Source organism: Brachypodium distachyon, chromosome 1 (genome assembly GCF_000005505.3).
Source record: "Brachypodium distachyon strain Bd21 chromosome 1, Brachypodium_distachyon_v3.0, whole genome shotgun sequence".
NCBI lineage: Eukaryota > Viridiplantae > Streptophyta > Magnoliopsida > Poales > Poaceae > Brachypodium > Brachypodium distachyon.
Window position 1 is genome coordinate 55917903 of NC_016131.3, and position 19304 is coordinate 55937206.

The window sequence follows — 19304 nt, forward strand, 5'->3', positions numbered from 1 at the left end:
CCCAAAGGATGACTCATGGAGTATGGTTTGTCTCTCTTCTGGCATTCCCAAGCTTGCATAAGAACATGCTCAACCGACAAAACAGTGTTTGCCTTATGGAAAATATTATACTCCGTATATTTGATTCACAATGCACATGCAAAGTAATAATTAGTCTAAAGCAGCATAGCTAACAGAAAAAAATGGTTCCCACACATTTTTCACCATAGACAGGCTGCTAGGTTCTAGATTGTTCACAATGATAGGATACCAGCTACATCTGTCAAGACAGCACTTCAGCTGCAAGAGAATGCCAGCCCATGATAACAACCAGAAACAGGTAGTTTGAACGTGGGCCATCAAATAATTGGTGCTCATGGACTTCAAAGCTATGAAGCCTTGAGGTGGTCCTACAGCCTACATGAATAACATGTGTTCAGGGATTCAGTTAACAAGTACCACTACTCTGTTGGTTTCCCCCAATTAGTCTAGCAAACTGAAGCGCATGATCGCAATGAACTGAAGGTCACGAGCATGGTTCCACAGCCTTGGATCATCATGCATTCATGCTCTCCTGGAATTCAGTAGCGTGGCTTCGTGTTGCCGTCGGATGATCAAAGACTGCTGGTAAAGGTTCAGGTCAAGACCGTCAACGTTCCTGCCTACGCGCGCTTGTAGAATCGCCTGCGAAGATGGAATGGATCAAGCTGATGTATAGCTATTCCTGTGGTACATACAAGCCGAATCATGGACTCTTGAGAAGGATAAATATATATTCACAACAGGAAAGGGGAAAGATGTACATCATTGTCTGGTCGGATCAGGAGTTCGCCGATGAACTGGTACGTCGAATTAGTGCGGAAACTGATGTCCCTCAGGTGTTGAGTGTCAACCTTCAGGCTTGCGCTGCCATCTTGAATAACAGCAATCGCAGATTCGACATCGTATGACTGAAGGCTATAGAAACAAGAAGGTCAGCACAGTTGAAACGTTGGAATGTTCAGAAGGGAGTCACAGTGAGGATCCTGCACATACTTTCCTGTTACACGCAGGGATGCCCCTTGCTTGAACACATCTGAGGAGGGCTCTAGCTCTCGCAATGTAATAGGCACACCTGGTTTTAGAGTTGAAGATGCCATCTAACACCGAGAACTGATAAAATACAAATAGAGAGTTATTTCTGGCCTCTGGTGACTGCCATATTGATAGTATTCACATCACAAGATATAGTACAATAGAACAACTAACGATCCACTACCAGTAGTACTGGAATGCACAGTTGGGGCTAGTTACTCACAGAAGCATTGTCGGCATCAATTGTTTGCTTGGTGTTTTATGGTCTTACAAATCCACATTACATCTTAGGACTCAACAGACCTTGGTTACACTCGTACCAGATAGAATTATTTACCCCAATGCTCAACATTTTATTTCTTCAGATGCATGAAGACTGCCATGCATACTGTACTGATCTCCCAATACATCATTTCCTTGAGTTATTGGAAAATAAATGAAAAAGATTTTGAACTATACATAAATAATATTGCATCCCAACAAACCAAACTATTCTAGAATTGCAAAAATCCCATTATCACATAATCTTCTCAAAAGAAAAATCAGAATAGGTAATCATGACTAACTATGCGGTACCAATACAAATGCAAGTATCGGTATCAGGCCGATACGGATACAGAAATACATTTTAATATTTTGAAAAAACTTAACATAAATTATGTGTCTTAGTGGCAACTGCAGATTACCTTGTTGTTTGCTATTTTCTTAAGCATAAGAAGCACCTCCGATACATTCTTTGGCTTTGAATTTGCTAATGCATTTTTAGCCCCTGCTACCTTATTTCTAAGCTGATTAAGACTGATTAAGGCCATGTCCACCGGGCACCGCAGGGGATCAGGATAAGGTCATTTTTCCTGGGCTCTTTCTGGGCTGGGACGTAACCGCCATGTATCAGGTAACCAGGTAAGGTATCCAAAACGTACCCAAGAATTAAAATCAGTTATTTTTATTGCTTTATAATCTGATACTCTTCTGATATGTATCTGTGATGTATCCGATACGGATGACTAGCAGACCAGGCTCTCAGCACCAGCTGTTTGCTAATGTCAAGAACACATAGTGCTGTTGCTACAAGTTTTCATCAGACTTGTGCAACTTGACAAAGCTAGCAGAAATGAAATTGAAACGTTCCAACATTGTCCATACCAATCCCAGAACAAGAAAGCAGTATGTCACACATTTCAGAATAAAAACATCTGAGCTGTGATGGCATAAATTAAGAAAGTGTAGAAATTTTCTTGGAGATGTTGTCACTGTACGTGCACATGTACATGATATTTTTTTCATATCTAAGCATGAGTGAAAAGACGAAGGAGTGATATCAATGGTAGAAAACCCAGATCGACAGTATCAGATTAATGATTTCCCATAAGATTCTTACTTCCTAGTAATGCATTACGGAGTCTTCTACAGGAATCATGTTAGAATACAAATCTTATATGACATAAAGCAGCTATCACTTCAGGAAAAATGTGTTCTGTACTAAGTACTCCGTCCCATATTGCTATCACATAAAACTGCTATCACTTAATATGGGATGGAGGGAGTACTAACCTAGCATTTTAGTTTTGCTTATTTTTCCTTTACAACGATGCAGGTGATTCATTGCATTGGAAGAAGCAAAATGTATCAACTATCATGAAAGGTCTTCAAAATCAGTAACATACATAGGACAGCTCAGCTCAAATGTTTAGTTTCTTCGTAACTAAACATTCTGTTTCTACTTAGTGAATCGATAAAATTCCCTTTACGCCTAAAAAAAGCTGCTAGCACTGCAGGAAAAACTATATTTCAGTGTATGAAGAAACTGTATCAAACTATCAGGAAAGGGGTGGGCCATTTTACAATACCTGTGAGCAACACCCATAAACAGAGGCAAGGATTGACCATCGAAGCTGCACAAGGCAAGATAGGGGAGGAACAAATGAAGAGGAAAAGCATATGTACTTTCAATTCTATACAGCACATCATAGTAGCAACACAGCATGAAATCCTAAGAGACCTCAAATCCTATTCTAGAGCTTAACAATTCTCCATTTTTGCTTCCAAAAGCAAAACCTAGTGGGCACGAGCCAGAAGGGACCTGATAAAATCCTCAACCCTGGCAGCAATTGCCTCTGCGCCGACCATCGGGTCTGTCGTATCCACGACGATCCTCGGCACATCCCCAATGTCATAGTCTGTGCAACCTCGGTAGCCTTCCACTAGCCTTTCCAGCTCGTCCCAAGTCTTGGGCTTGTGCCACCCATCACCATCGGCCAACAAGTCCCCACGCTCCTCCAGCCTCCGGCGCCATTCATCTTCATCACCTGGCCGGCATTCCACGACAACGACAAGCGCGGCGGGCAGCCGGGCCAGCTCGTCAAGATGCGCGCGGCGTGACAGAGGGGAGTCGACAACGACGGACAGGCCGAGCCTGAGCTGCTTCTCGGCGACCCTCCAGAGCACGGCGTAGGACAGCTCGTTGAGCATGCCGCTATCGCCGGCGGCGGCGCGCTCGAGGCGCAGCGTGCAGTCCCGCACGTCGTCCTTGTCCAGGAGGGGGCAGCGGAGCGCGGCGGCGATGGCGTGCGCCGCCGTGGACTTGCCGGACCCCGGGTGTCCCTTCATCGCCACCACCACCCTCTCCACTGCCGCCGGCGGACCCGATTGCTCCTCCCCGGCCATGGCCACGCCCCCTCCCCAAAGCCCAAACAAATTTCAACAACCCCAGTGCGCTGCCGGTGGTTCCTAGGCTCGCTCCCCTCTGACGCGCTCATGGATTCTTTCTCCGTTGGCTCCATCCAATTAACGAGGCCACGGGAGCAAGCAAACAGTGCGATCTTATCCCTAATTTAGCAAGAAGACAGGAACCTCGCAATCTATCTAAGGACCAGAAGCATCTAGCGCCGGATCCGACAATCCGTGCGGGGTCGCGAGAGATAGGCAGGACACCTGTGAGGGGAGAAAGTGTCGGTACCTGGCTGGCTGGCTGCCGGTGGTGTATCGTCGACGGCGATGGCGACCGCCGCGGTCCAGGACAAGGAAGCGGCGGACGCACGCGCTGGTCGTCGGGTGGGCCTTGCGTGCAGGTTGCACGCACATGCCTGGATGATTGCTTTCTCTTCTTGAGCGGGCTTTCATGGATCAGAAGTTTTAGGCCCATTTTAATGGGCTGCTAAATGTAGGTCCAGAAGTAGAGCGTATGGACAAGCCCAATGTATATCCTTTTTATTTTGCGAGACAAACCCAATATATATCCGCTAGATATTGGGGACGAATTACCAGGCACGCACCCTGCTAGAGGCCTGGATCTAGCTTTCGTCAGAGTCGCTAAAAAAAAGCTTTCGTCAGAGAATTAGTTAATAATGTCTTTTTTTTCCCCATTCAAGCGTAGATCTTTGCATTTTTTTTTCCTTCTTCTTCCGCTGTTAATTCGTTCCTTTCTGAATTTCTTTTATTTTTAAACAGAAGGACCCTTCGCCATCCTTAATATATATCCGTTGATGCACACTCATCCTTTATATTATCACTTTGTTGCTTTCCTCACCTTTCTTTTCATTTCTTACACCCTTATACTATGCAAACAAAGGCAGTAGACAACTATCGAGTACGTAAATGTAGTACTAGACAACTGATAGAAAATACTGATTGTTCAAGAGAAATGAAGCCAATAGGTGCACATGTGCGTGGATATATTTTGATCAAATCTGTAAGTATTTTGGTCCAAGTTTACATTTGATGGGGGGGAGATCCCCGATCAATGGATATTGGTATCACATACATAAGGGTCGGCTGGAAGCGACAGAGAATAAACAAGACATATTCGATCTAAAAAAAAACAAGACATCGATGACACGTCCGGGCGGTACAGAACTCGATCTAGATGGAGCTGGCTGAGATGCCTGACTCGCATCAGTTGTCCACGTAGGAAACAACGATAGTTTGTACTAAAACAGCGACAACTATTTAGAAATGAATGGAGTATCATCGACCACATGTGCAGGATGGATCGATCTATGTGAAAACTATAAACCCAATCCACAAACACCCAACTTCAATCACAAATCTAGCCGATTGAGGAGAGCCGGTTATGGGTCTAGGAGGACTTGCATTGCAGTCACCGAAGGGCCAGACACCTCTGATGAATGGCAAGTGTTCACCGGTGGTCTATGCATGTCGTCTCTAGACTAGAAGAAACCTCGTGGTCCATGAAGTTCACCAATTGTCATGGACATTGGTGAAGATATCATAGATTGGCATCTGTGACGTTTTTCTCTCCGGCCTCTGCATCGATCGATGCATACAGCCATATATTATTAAAATCATCCATCATCCAAAATCATCCAAAGAACAAGTAGCCGGATACCAAAGAAAAATTACATAGAAAAAACATCAAAATCCTTCCAGCTTAAGAACTGTACGCCATCCAAACCGGCTGAATAACTCCCGTGCGACCATCTCCAAACGGTTGCACCCAAAATCCATACATTTCTGAGCCTCCGTCCGAAATAGTAGGGGCCACATACGGAACCAATGGGACGTCCGAAGAACGACCTGCAAGAAGTTAGCCACTCTCTTGTTATGAAAAACCAAATCATTTCTGCAATTCCATATAGACCAACATATCGCACACGTCCCTACAAGGATGAGCGAGGCAAAAAATTTCTCAACACCCCTAAGCCACCGCGCAAACATATTAGTAACGCAAGACGGCGGTGGTAAATTAAATGTCACAAAGACGGTTCGCCACACCAAACGCGCCATCGGACACTGGAAAAAAAGATGTTGAATGGTCTCATCTTGATCACAGAAAACACACTTCTTGCTACCATGCCAATTCCTTTTGGCCAAATTATCCTTAGTAAGCACCACCCCTCGACATAAGTACCAAGCAAAATTTTTTATTTTCAGAGGAACTTTAAGTTTCCAAATAACCTTATGACGAAATTGGCAATCATTATCAATAAGCGAGTTGTATAGCGACTTCACCGAATATGACCCAGAAGAATTTAGTCTCCAGGTAAAAGAATCCGCTTGATTCACAAGATTTACAAACTCGAGTTTATGACACAACTCCAACCAATCCACCAGACGATCCCCAACAATTGCTCTACGAAATGCAATATTAGGAGGATCCGCCCCCAACACTTCAGCAACCGAAGCCTTATGGTTAAGAGCAATCCTATAAACAGATGGAAACTGACGTCTAAGAGGAGAGTCACCAAACCATGTATCTTCCAAAAACAAACATTGGCTCCACAATTAACCGAAAAAGAAATATGAGGAAAGAAAAACTGACGAATCCGCAGCAACCCCTTCCAAAAAGATGAATCATAAGCCCTCATTCGAACTTGGGACAAAGAGCTTGCGTAGAGATATTTATTCCGCAATAACTCCACCCACAACTCCTCACCCGAAAGAATCTTATCTAGCCACTTACTCAGCAAACAAATATTTTTAATCTCGAAATTCTCAATCCCCAAACCTCCTTGATCACGAGGCCGGCATAGGATATCCCACTTAGCCAATCTGTATTTTCTTTTTTGTTCATCGCATTGCCAAAAGAATCTCGAACGATAGAAATCCAATCTTTTAACGACCCCTTTTGGAATTTCAAAGAAGGACATCATGAACATAGGCAAACTAGTTAAGACCGAATTAATAAGCGTAAGACGGCCACCACTAGACAAAAGCCTTCCTTTCCAACAGCTTAGCTTCTTCTCAAAACGATCCTCGACACCTTTCCATTCTTTATTCATCAACTTACGGTAATGGATCGGAATTCCTAGATAACGAAAAGGAAACGAACCCACCCCGCACCCAAATAATTGAGTATATTGGTCCTCACACTCCTTCGCTTGGCCAAAACAAAATAATTCGCTTTTATGAAAATTAATCTTAAGCCCCGACAGCTGCTCAAAAACGCATAAGAGCAACTTTAAAAAATTTAGCTTGTTGGAGATCATGCTCAAGAAAGATCACTGTATCATCAGCGTACTGGAGTATCGACACACCTCCATCTACAAGATGCGGAATAACTTCATTTAAACGACCAATACCCTTAGCCCTCTCTACCAGCACTGCCAACATATCCGCCACAATGTTAAAAAGCACTGGAGACAACGGATCCCCCTGCCTAATGCCCTTCATAGTCTGAAAATAATGCCCAATCTTGTCATTCACTTTGACACCAACACTCCCTCCCTTCACAAAATCATCAATCCAAGCACACCACTGCTCATCAAAACCTTTCATCCTAAGAGCCTGTTGAAGAAAGGACCATCTAACCTTATCGTAAGTCTTTTCAAAATCAATTTTTAAAATCAACCCATCTAATTTTCTGGTATGCAACTCATGAACCGTTTCATGTAACACGACCACACCCTCCAAAATGTGCCGCTCAGACATGAAGGCAGACTGCGTAGGTTTAATAACTGAACTAGCCACAACATTAATTCGGTTAGTACAAACTTTCGTGAAAATTTTATAGCAAACATTCAACAGACAGATAGGCCTATATTGCTGAATCTAAGAAGCATCCTCTTTCTTAGGCAACAAAGTGATTATCCCAAAATTTAAACGAAAAATTGGGAGAGATCCAGCATGGAAGTTTTCTACGGTGAACAAAATAAACGTCATGAACCACACCCCAAAAATTCTCATCATCCATGAGTTTCATGTACGTGTTTTCCATTGCCACTCTAGGTTTTGGATGTGGCGAATGAGACATCTAGTACTAGTAAGTTTTTTCTAGCTTGGCTAAACAAATGTTGTCTATAGACAACATTTGTTGTCCCCACTAGAAAACAAGATTGTAATTCAAATATTTGTGGCATTTGAACATGATCGAGTGCAGAGGTGAAGATAAGCTAGGTGCCAGGCGGGACTGGCACAGGGGCATGAGCTCATTTCATATATAATCGGATGTGTTTATACATATGATTATGTGTTATTCTTTTGTATATAGCAGAATTTTTCTTGCATATATATGCGTTACCATAACCCCTCTTTGCGTCTTTGCCTTCTTTGGTGTCCCTCGTCTCTAATTCCAGGCTATCGTAGAAGTTCAAAATGTACTCCGGCAACTAACTTCTTTCAACTATTGTTAATTAACTTCTGATCCTAGGTCTATATATATAGAAAACATGCAATCAAAACCTTTTTGAACTAGGCTATCTCTATATACAATATATATAGATTGATCAAACAACTAAATTGACTTTATCAAATTCTATGAAATAAAAATCTCTATAATCTATTTTTTATTAACAAGCCAGTATAAAAATAACCAACAAATTCCATCATGTAGGTGTAGACTGTCTCCATATGTAATTTAAAAGGCTTAGAAGTCAAAATGCATGAGCTAGCTTTTGATCGCAACATTCATGACCATTACCTTTAGATAAAATTGTCCTAGGCACGTACAGCTCCGTATATATATGATAAGAATAAATCATCAATAGATAAGCAACACAGTTATGTATCCATTTATTTAGCATATAATCTAAGCGCAGGATCGACAGGTGCAATAATACTCCAAGAGAAATCGATGACGACATGATCATAGTAATTAAAACTTAATTAGCTAGGCACACGTGCGGGGTAATTTAAAACGGAGCTAGCATGCGTGTGTGTACACACACTGCACGCATACGACTGAAGAGATCGATGGACGACGTGGATATGCCACCAGCCGTCGATATATATATCGCAAGGTATATCCATCGTCTCCAATCGCCATATGGATGCATGGTCTTGATCGAGCTATTAATTGCCGCCACCACCACCCCCGCCGTCGACGACGCTGAGGCCGAAGTGGAGCCGGGGAAGATGGGCCCACTACATACAAACAAATCATAAATTACTGGCCATGAGATCATGATAATGCACATAGATCATATAAGTTGGACTCGTCATCCTCGGTGCACTCACGCGCACACATACAAAGATCAAGATTAAGCTAACATGCACGTCCGACAATCATTATTGAAGGCTTTGCCCAGGAGTTAATTATTTTCTTTTTGTTTGTTTCGGACTTACGAGTGGGTTAGTGGTAGTCTGGTGAAGTCCTTGTGGCGAGTCATGTGGCCTCTTTTTTCCTGATTTCAATAATCAATATATATGGTTGTATGCATCAATCCAGAGCGGGCCGGGGTTATCTTCCTTTTCAAAAAAAAAACTATCTAGGCTGGCCCACAATTAAGGTCTAGCTAAAATTATGAAGATAAGCGTACAACTAATTATTAATGATTAGCTAGATCAAACTAATTAACCAAGAAAAATCAGCGGTGCTAATTCACCAACAGAGAGCTAGCATACTAAAAAACGCTGTCAAGTAATTGTACCCAACAGAGAGCTATATATCTAATTAAGAGTACCTTTTGCGCAAAAATAATAATCAAGAGGGCTTACGTTCTTTGCAGCAGCACTGAAAGCCTCTCTGTGGCTGATCTCAGGATTGCTTGATTTTAACCTTTGTATCTCCTCCCTGCATATTGAAGGCATACGCAGCACAATTAATTAGTGAAATATCTGCAAATGTATTAGCTAGTACGGAGTAATTCAATATATCACGTCGTCTGTATCGTCCTTTGTCAATTTTTCTAGAATCATGTACTTGGGGGATTTATGGTCTCATATTTATACATGCAAAAATATGAAATAAATAAATAAAAGGCGATATCATCAAAAGACATATAGATTAACTACATATCACCTTGGCTTTCACATAGATTAACTACTCCTGTCGATTTCACAATGTAAGTCATTTTAGGGTGACTAATGAAGCTACCTCATTCACAAATAGACCATGCATGTCGGACAAACAATGTGTGCAATAAGTAGCCAGTCTGTTCCAATTTCGAGCACTATTGTATATTAATAATATTTACACTAGTCAAAATAATTCTGATAGATCTTTGGTAAAAAAATGATTCTAAATTAATCATCACTAGTCAGTTTAGTTGTATTTGTTTTATTATTTCATTTAATTTTTTCTATACAATTGGTAATGTTCATTGTTCCTAGTTTATAGTTTATGGAACCACATTCTTTAAAAGAACTTTTTAGTCGAACCATGTACCCTTTTGGGACCTTTTTCTAATGCAATCAAATAACAGTCTGAATTCATATTAATATTGAAGTGGTGTTCTTGTGGTATTGAGTTTTTATGAAATAGAGTAAGACAGTATTAATGAAATACATTGAATAGGAATATTAGTAACAAAAAAATATAACAAGAACCATTCGTTTTTATTAGGAAAAATAATAAAATATTTACATTCTATTTATGAAATAAAAAGGAAACTGAATTAATCTTATTGTTTGAACATTTATTGCCTCCAAAAGTATGTATTATTTGCAATTCTAAGACCAAAGAAATAAACAAAACAAGTGACTGAAATGATTTTTAAACAACATGTGAAACTATCATCCAAACATGCATCTATGAATTGATTAAAAACAACCATTGACTACTTTTATAATTAGAATGCGACATAAGCTTCTTCTTGTAGTAATATAATAACCAGCGCTGAACTGTTGAAAGCAACACTACTTCTTTTCCAAGACACATTAGCAAGGCCGCACAATGATTAATTTCGCAATCATGTGACTCGTTTCAGTTAACCATCTTTACTGTATGCTTAGCATATAGTAGTAGGATCGACCTGTTTATTCTGGGAAGGTTCAAATCAACAAAAAGTAGTTCAATTAGCTTATTAATTTTATTGGAGAAGCGACGGCATGGAACATTTTTTTGCCGGTACATGACGGGAAATTTATTTCAAAAACTAATAAACTTCATTTATCATTATGTACTCAACACATTATATATAATATTTGGTGTGGAAGACTATGTCAGAGATAGATATGTATGGCCTGCAATCTCACTTGATGAATCTGTTGTACGCAGATGGAACACGCTGTCTCTTCTCTGGAGCTGGAGAAACACAAAAAAATATTTGATCATTCAAAGTAATTATACAATGCTAAATTAGATAAATTAACTGGTCATATGCAAGTTCATCACAGTTTTTTATAATGCATATATATAAACAGAATTAACATGGAAGGAAGAGGGAATTAAAGGAAAAGCTATGCGGTCACAGTTCATTCTTAATTAGGTCAACATTGCGGCTATTTGAACATGAAGTATCATGGAATATATGCTTTTTAGATCAAGTCAATTAGCTAGGTTATTAGCATATCATGTTTGAAAGCACGCATAGGTATAGAAAAACTAAAATTACATAGATACAGTGAAAATATCTGTATCATATATATTTCAAGAAAAGGAAACTGAAAACCATCAAAAGACCCAACGTACGGCGTATTGGTGACACTTGCTGCTGATTGTTCAACATCGGGTACATGGCCATTGTCCGCTGGTTCCTCGAACTAGGCTCATAACTTCCACAATTATTTGCTGGAACTCCTCTGTTTGGGACCTAAATAAATAAACTCGTTGGTAAGTACGAGACCACTAATTGAAATATCAATGAAATATTTTGTACAAAATATATGTAAGAATTCATTATTTTGATATAACTACAGTAGGTAATTTTGATGTATGCCACAATGCATGATCGAGAACCATATATATAAAAATTAGATTAGTTTTCTCATGGTCGCACCATCCGAAAAGATCAACATCCATATATGTCCACAGTAAGAGGATATTTTAGATAATGTGTATTATAATTTAAACAATTTATTATTAATTAAGAGAGCATACAAAAATGTACACAAATCTGGACAAATATATGAAAGTTAATTAGTAGCTTCAATTTCGGACCAGATTTTCTTGAGCAGTGCGTGCTTGGTGGAAAGGGCCAAGATCCATAGAGAGCACCATTGTGCAATGCCCACATCTAACAGTCACAATGTTGTAGGAGCAATTGTTTGGCACATTCACCTGCATATCATGGATGGATTGCTGAGTTAATGGCCAAACCAAAATTCATTTTGAAACATTAGTAAGAGGGACTGTAGCCTTACTATTTTATTTGCCTCTGCATGAACAGTAGGATCAAGATACACATAAGAAAAACCAAAGAAACAAGAATGGGGGATTTCAAGGCTCCACATAATATATGGCACTGTTGAACTATATATAAATACTCTCTCCACATGCATAGTAGATCTCTTGAATAGTTATGTCCGGTATTCATAATAATATATATAAATCACTTAGCTAGGTTAGGTAGATTCAGAACAATACCACACGAACAAGTTACTGCAGCCTTGAATTAAATGCCTGTTATGAGATTGGCATCTCCCTAGCTTGCAAGTACTTCAACAGTCAACAAGCTAGTTATGTGCAACAGTGTTTAGACTTCAGAGTCAGAGAGGGGGGGGGGGGGGGGGGGGGGTGGGAGGGAGGGAGGGAAATGATGGATGCTAGAAAAGGTACAGAGCTCTATAGGAGATACCTAAGAGAAGAAGATTGCACTGGTCAATATGTCGTGCCAATTAGTATAGTAGGAAGTAAGAATGCATGCATGGTAAAAGTTGCACCATGTCTAATATATTGCCTCCAGGTGGCAGGCAGACATGACATCTATCTCTCTCTCTCTCTCTCTCCTCGTGGAGAGAAAAAGTACGGGCAAACAACATGGGAGAGTATCTAGCAAGAGAGCACGCATGATGAAAACCGTGAAATTAAAAGAGTCGGCAACTTTATACAGGTGAAAGTTCATGTCACCCCTCCTAGCTCGATCCAGCCTCGATCTCTTCTTTCAGCACAACACACACACACACATGCATGCTCAGACCCCCACCTGCCCAAACATCGAGAAAAGGGGAAAATGACGTGACAAGCAGATCCACTTCCCGGCTGGCCGGCCTCTAGTCTGCACATGTGCAGAATGAGAGAGAGTTGGAGGGAGAGAGGACGCAAGGTTGTGGCTGCTCAATTAAACTTTTGATATTACTCTGTTAATTGAAGTAATAGCTCCAATTAAGCTCCACACACTAGCTCAATTTGGATTTTCCTTCAAATTAAGCTAGCGTGCGTGCAGCTAGCAGAAGTGTTCATGGAGTAATATCACATGAAGAAATCTAAAGTATGGTCATAGTTAAAGATGCTAGCTTTAATCAGCTGCATGCATGCATTTAAAGCTAGCTTTGACCTGATAATATTGTATTTAATTTAGAAAACTATGAAGACATGTTGTCAGTTTACTCCCAGGAATGAAATTCTATATTCCATGCAGTGGGTGTTTTTCCAAGAATACCTGTCATTCTTGATCTAAAGATCAGATCACCTCAATTATGCAAGGAAACCTTCCATGTCGCAACAGATCTCTGTTAAAACTTTTATCGAGATAATATATACGAACTCAATTGAGATCTGTTACGTACTAGTGCCATTGCATCAAATACTGTTAGATCTGAGTTACGCGAACTGAAAGTAAACAAATATTTTAAATTAACTAGATAATTGAAAGGTTCAGTGAGAACTAGTTTTAATTCCTTGTTACAGGAAACAAGGGTACACCACGTAGTGAAAAACATATTTTCTCGCAAACAGGGAAAGGATTATCAATGCAATAATCTTTGTGTTGCTGATGGAATATGTGCATAATATTTTTCAAATCGTTGAAATTCGTATGCAAGATGCCAAAATTTTGGTGCGTGTGTGTTATCTCATGCATGCAATTAACTAGAAATTTATCGAAAGACCGAATGCCCAAATTCAAGTAAGTGGACAACCCTTCTGAAAAATACAATACAAAATTATAGTTTGACCAAAAAAAATTCTAGTAAGAGGAGTATGTAGTGCAGGTCTGTCCCCCCAAACAATATGAGCTGTACTAAAAAAAACTACTATGATGTTGTCCCCTTCAAAAAATCAAGCTATCCATGCATGGATCCAAAATTAAATAGAACACGAGAGGGAACCTCAGATTAGGGAGGGAAGTGAGGTGTAGAGATAGATATACCACAAGAATGGTGTTGCAATAGTTGCAGTTGACGTAGCAAACATGCTCCGAGTTGAACTGGACCGGCGACGACATTTCCCCGGCGATCGATCTCAAAGTGAGCCTACTCAGCGGTAGAGAGGGAGAACAAGGAAGGAAGAAGCAAACCAAGTGATATGTGTGAACAGAACAACACCTCCTGTACCCTATATATGGAGGATCTGGGAGAACATGGCCGAATTATTTCCTCTGTCCTTTTGATTTGTAGAGGAAGATAGAAAGAGAAAGAGGTTTGTGAAGGAAGCTGGCTAGAGAGAGAGAGAGAGAGAGAGGATAATAGGCTGAGTGGGGGCAGAAGCAAGGGAGGAGAAAAGGTGTTTGGTGGGGAGGCTAGCTAGGACAGTGCGGCCGAGAGAGAGAGAGAGTGGTAGTGCAAGAGAAGTTGGAAAGATCAAGCAAGCAGGAAATGGGATACAGCAGCTAGCCAATTAGCTAGGTAGCAAGTATGCTGTTGTGAGTGACAAACTTGCTACTACCAAGCTGGCTGGCCGGCTGCTGACTATGTGAAGTGAATTACTTTGTTTTCTACTCCAAAAATATATTTTAAATTTGCTGTGTTACCATTACTTACTCTTGCCGTCTTACGAGGGAACTATCATGCATCTTTTGTTTATGTACTTTTACCTCGATCTCAAGCTAGGTCGTTGTCTTCGTTCCTCTTGGACGACAAGAGGTATGTTTTGGTCTTTTGATCAGAAGTACCATGTTAGATGATCAACATCCTAAAAAAGGTTACTTAGAAAATACAGTGGTTTCCTAACAATTAGAAAATAGAGTAAATAACTGGGAATAAAAAGAAAATGCAATACTTTTTTTCCTTTATCAGTGTCATTATAACAGTACATATTACTTTCTCACTTAATATGGGACGGAGGGTGTATATTAATTTATGGACGGTTTGTACCTCTTGTAGCTCTCAAGGATATATCACGCGACCTCACACCACTTATTGTCCTACTCTCTATCATAAAAAGTACAATTAAATTTTATAAAACAAATATACATGTTAATTCGCCTGTGTGGTCCTCAAAGCCGTACCCTGGATGGAGGCAGAGTAGTATCACGAATAGGCAGCTAGTGCCTTACAGAGTCGGGTAGGGGCCTAGAAAAATTCCACTGTTGAACAAATTAATACCCTGAACAGTATTAGTGAATTACAATTTGTAATAATTATAGTGTTAAGACAGATACGGAGGCTAATTCAATTGTGTATCTGAAAGAAAAAATGTGAAAGAGACTGTAAATAACTCTACTATAGAAACGTTGTGCACTTTAAGTTTCTTGATGTTGTACATCTAAGTTGTGCACTTTATCGGGTCAAAAAAAAACAAGTTTTGCACTTTAAGTTTCTTGATGTTGTAATGACAGACATATCAAGAGGAGATATTGCACTGTCCAGGGGAGGGGGGAAAGCTTTCATATTGCTCAATCGATTGCTTGACTGTACCAAAATGTTCATGGGTGTAAAAACGAAAAGCGTTCATGATGTCAAAAAAGAATGTGTACACAACTTCACGCAATAAATAGTGTTCTGTACATTCAATAAAAAAAATTAGTGGAGGTCAGATCAAATGCTCATGTAACTTAGGAAAAGATGTTCAGGTTACTTGTAAAAAATGTTCCAGCTATTGGCCAGATTCAATGGTTCTCAGTGTTGACTGCGTAGATGAATGTAAGGACCCCATACTGCTGTTATAGTGTTTACACCGTACGTCCTTCAACCCTATATTTAATTCTATGTATTGCCATCACTTTACTGTGCAAATTCATTCATATATAGTGAAAAGTGTAAATAAATTTCATTTCGTACTTGACATGAAAAAAGGTCTTTAAAGCATTGCACACTGAAAATGCATCACCTCCATGTGCCTGCACGGTTTGATATATATAGGTGGATATGTAAAATCATTTTAACTGTACCTATGCTTGTAACTGATTGCAAATGAAGTTTACTAACGTCTGTGTATATATATATGTAGGATGTGGCAAATTGATTGGTTGATCGGCAATAATCATTGAACCAAACAACAGTTAAGTGGAGCGTATATGCCTAGCTATGTTCCTCCTAATAAGCCTGTATATGATTAGCATTTCTTGTGGTTCTGTTCAGTATCATAGTACTGAAAAATTACTCCGTCTGTTTCAATACACATGACATTGTTTCTTCGCAAAAAAACATACACATGACATTGTTTTACTTAATTTGCATAGATATATCCCAATATGTAGTTTTGACCATTGTCTTTTTGTACGAGTATGTTAACTAAAATATTGTAAGTGACTGTATACGGCTCCCTTGGTTGGGTGAATGGATGTACAACCATGTGTCTACCACCTGACTTCAAATTTAGGGATGTAATATCACATAATATAACTAAAAATATTTGATCTGAGAGCTATTTCACATACTCATGTTGATCAGTGATCAATCAATATATAGTACTAATTAGAACATATCTTGCTCATAGTTTATATTTCACGTTCCAATCATTCATGTTGAGTGATATAGCGGTGCAAGTACATTTTGCAGAAAAAAGGAAAGTGCCTTCAATGAAACAGCTGGTTGGTCCAATTTTAATAATTCCACGATGGGGTGGACTTCTACTCATTCATACAACTTTGCTCTCCCCCGAAAATAATATCTCAACACAAGTAATTAAATGTTAAATGTTGGGTGAACACACATTTTTGGTTCACTCATGTGTGAGTGAAGCATTTTAATCATCTGCTGATAGAACAGGCAAGATCACCATACAATGTGCCGGCTAGTGATTGGATGGATGCCTCTATTCAGGAAGTGTCACCTCAGTTGGACAGATTGGATCTCATCCTCACCCGCAGTCTGACTGACAAGATGCTTGCCTAACCAACACTAGCTCTCAGTTAGTTACCTGCTGAATTTCTCTCTCCGGAAGCATGAACAGTTTCTTTTGCTGATCATTATATTCATATAATTTTTACTTGAAGAAGCTAAATATTCAAAGGTTATCTCAACTGAAAGAGAAAAAAAAAGTCGGACACATGGTAATTAGGTATTGCAAACTTCTAGCTAGTGTACTGCACACGTGCACATGTACATAACCAAAGAAGCACATGGATACTTAATTTTAATTAGCTAAGCCGAGATTTTTTTTTCCAAATATTCAAATGTAAGGCGACATTCATTTCACATGGACCTTGCTACACCTAGCTACAGGGAAACATCTTTGTTTGTCTGCAGTACACACTATACTTAGCTAGCTAGTAGTGTACTCCTACCACATACCATCTATAAAAAAACTAGTGTACCACACGGCAGATCATAATTAGTTCTCCTAAGCGAAATACTAGTATTAAACAATAACAGAATTTTTTTCTTGGCCTACGAGATCTAGCGATGCATGCCTATGGATGAACTCTGTGTCTTTCACTCTGGTCAGATTATTTGTTGGAAAAAAAAATCCTATTTAATGTCTATTTGTAGAGGAGTACTATTTCTTGGTAAAAAGTTCTGGTATTTAATTTATTTAAAATTTACCAAAAAAACATCATTCTTCCAAACAGCTCCGTACGTATTACTACGACTCAAAGGATGTGTGCTAGCTAGCAGCTAGCTTAGAAAGAATTATGTGGCAATTCTACCATGACACAAGGAGTTCTCATCTTGATTTGGAGGGAGGCACTTGGTGGAGAACTCATGCTACGTTTATTTTATATTCCTTTGAGGTTGTGCTTACAGAATCCATTGTTGATTTCATCAAAGTTCCCAAGTCTGATCAGCTCCAAGGACGTACTGCGCTGCGCATTAGATAGGATAATGTGTATAATTAATAATAATGACAATGCATAAACATTAATTACTTTCGTTGTAGCACTGGTAGCATTGTGGTCTCTTTTGGCCTTTTTCCCCCATTGTCTCTCACTCACTCCTATCATCCCCTATGACATGGCATGGCATGTGGACAAGCTAGGAAAAGATGGCATTGTCTTTTGGGAGAAAGAAACAAGTGCCGTGGATCTTGACTGGTAGCCTGCAGGAGCAAGCTAGGACTGGCTAGCCAGCAGGAGCCAGCAGCAACAACTGTCCTGCTGCGCTAGCTAGCTCTCCGGTCGATCTGGAGGAGAGATAGAGAAGACAGGGGACAGGCTAGCAGAGCATGTGCCCGGCGCGAGAATGGATTGGCAGCTTTCTCAGTTCTCACTGTATACACAGTACTACAGTATACACACCCGGCCTGCCTATTGCCTGTCGCTACTCTACCGCTCTACCGCATGCTCCGTGCATGGCTAGCGCTGAGTGGCTCCGTCCCCTGGCCCCGGCCGGGTACACACGGCAGCTGATCAGTAACTGGCCTCTGTGTCGTTTGAGCCAAATTTATTACTCTACCAAAAATTTGGTTTGTTAAAATATTGGTCAATGTTTTGTCGTCTCTGTGGAGTAATTTTTAGCCAATGACTTGGTCATAGCAACGATTTATTAATAATCATCAATAATAATACGAAGAGTTCTAAAATAAATAAAAATTACAAATAGATCATTTGACCATCTAGCCACAACCACAAGCGCACTGGAGAGAGCAGAAGGCGCGCCGCCGTCCTCCCCCCTCCATCACCTGAAACCGGGCAAAACTTGCCAAAGTAGAGCTTGTTGTAGTAGAAGGTTGGAAAGTCATCATGTTAAGGTCCTAAAGGACTAACGCATCAGAGCAATAACCCTCGAAAAAAGATAAGAACCATAGATCGGAAGCTGAGCCAGACTTGAAATCAGACCAACGAACACAAAAGTTGGCCGGATGCCCGAATCCCCCGGGATTTGTCGGAAACCTGAAAACCGACCAGATCCCAAGGGATTCCGGACACACAACTCCATGCGTCCTCTTCGCCAGCGCTAGGTGCACCATCGGGGTGAGGACAGGGTGGAGAGGACCTTATTCTGACGCAAATGTCGCCGCCGCCACACCACCTTGAAGAGGACACGGAAAAACCTAAAACAACAAATGAGATGTCCTTCCGCCGGCGGGTGACCGCGATCTGCCGCACCTCTGCGGCCAGGAAAGCCATTGGAGGCAGACGGGCTGGCGGCGGCGCAGCCGAAGGGATGGCAACCCTAACCATCGCCCGTGTCTCTTGCTCGTACCGCTTCAGGAAAGGGTTTCTATCACACAAGTCACATGCTAATGGAGTACTACATGTTCTAAATTTGACTTATATGTGTTTATAAATTAGTAAAAATCATATGTCATTCGACTATTAATTTTACAAGACAAATACGATGATGTTATTCTCGCATGTTGAGTCCATATACAT

The 19304-nt window shown here is 40.4% G+C and overlaps 3 protein-coding genes across 5 annotated transcripts; all 3 read right to left on the minus strand.

Annotated features, from left to right (window-relative positions):
• Positions 1 to 93: 93 nt before the first annotated feature.
• On the minus strand, positions 94 to 4147 carry LOC104581721 (uncharacterized). Of its 3 annotated transcripts, none has more exons than XM_010230072.3 (4): positions 4013 to 4147; positions 1015 to 1131; positions 783 to 936; positions 94 to 663 (listed from the first exon to the last, which is right to left on the minus strand). In XM_010230072.3, the coding sequence occupies exons 2-4, from the start codon at positions 1116 to 1118 to the stop codon at positions 544 to 546; spliced, it is 378 nt and encodes a 125-aa protein (XP_010228374.1). In that variant the 5' UTR covers positions 1119 to 1131; positions 4013 to 4147; the 3' UTR covers positions 94 to 543. The 3 variants fall into 3 exon arrangements, with proteins under 3 accessions (XP_010228374.1, XP_010228373.1, NP_001289802.1); XM_010230071.3 differs by lacking the exon at positions 4013 to 4147 and adding an exon at positions 2904 to 3092 and having other exon boundaries at positions 120 to 663; NM_001302873.1 differs by lacking the exon at positions 4013 to 4147 and having other exon boundaries at positions 544 to 663; positions 1015 to 1118.
• LOC100835907 lies at positions 2821 to 3996 on the minus strand. The gene has a single exon (XM_003561364.4). The coding sequence runs from the start codon at positions 3718 to 3720 to the stop codon at positions 3112 to 3114; it is 609 nt and encodes a 202-aa protein (XP_003561412.1). The 5' UTR covers positions 3721 to 3996; the 3' UTR covers positions 2821 to 3111.
• A 4348-nt stretch (positions 4148 to 8495) lies between the features above and the next one.
• LOC100837815 (protein YABBY 1) lies at positions 8496 to 14404 on the minus strand. The gene is made up of 6 exons (XM_003557528.4): positions 13980 to 14404; positions 11831 to 11950; positions 11363 to 11483; positions 10927 to 10975; positions 9448 to 9523; positions 8496 to 8874 (listed from the first exon to the last, which is right to left on the minus strand). Exons 1-6 carry the CDS (start codon positions 14052 to 14054, stop codon positions 8803 to 8805), a joined length of 513 nt encoding a protein of 170 aa, XP_003557576.1. The 5' UTR covers positions 14055 to 14404; the 3' UTR covers positions 8496 to 8802.
• Positions 14405 to 19304: the final 4900 nt, after the last annotated feature.

Coding starts and splice junctions, on each gene's coding strand:
- LOC100837815 (XM_003557528.4), bottom strand. CDS start 14,054: ATGTCGTCGCCGGTCCAGTTCAACTCGGAGCATGTTTGCTACGTCAAC. Junction 11,951..13,979: donor ATTGCAACACCATTCTTGTG/GTATATCTATCT, acceptor CATGATATGCAG/GTGAATGTGCCAAACAATTG. Junction 9,524..10,926: donor GCGTACAACAGATTCATCAA/GTGAGATTGCAG, acceptor TTCAATATGCAG/GGAGGAGATACAAAGGTTAA.
- LOC104581721 (XM_010230072.3), bottom strand. CDS start 1,118: ATGGCATCTTCAACTCTAAAACCAGGTGTGCCTATTACATTGCGAGAG. Junction 937..1,014: donor TCCCTGCGTGTAACAGGAAA/GTATGTGCAGGA, acceptor TTGTTTCTATAG/CCTTCAGTCATACGATGTCG. Junction 664..782: donor TGATCCGACCAGACAATGAT/GTACATCTTTCC, acceptor CCATCTTCGCAG/GCGATTCTACAAGCGCGCGT.
- LOC100835907 (XM_003561364.4), bottom strand. CDS start 3,720: ATGGCCGGGGAGGAGCAATCGGGTCCGCCGGCGGCAGTGGAGAGGGTG.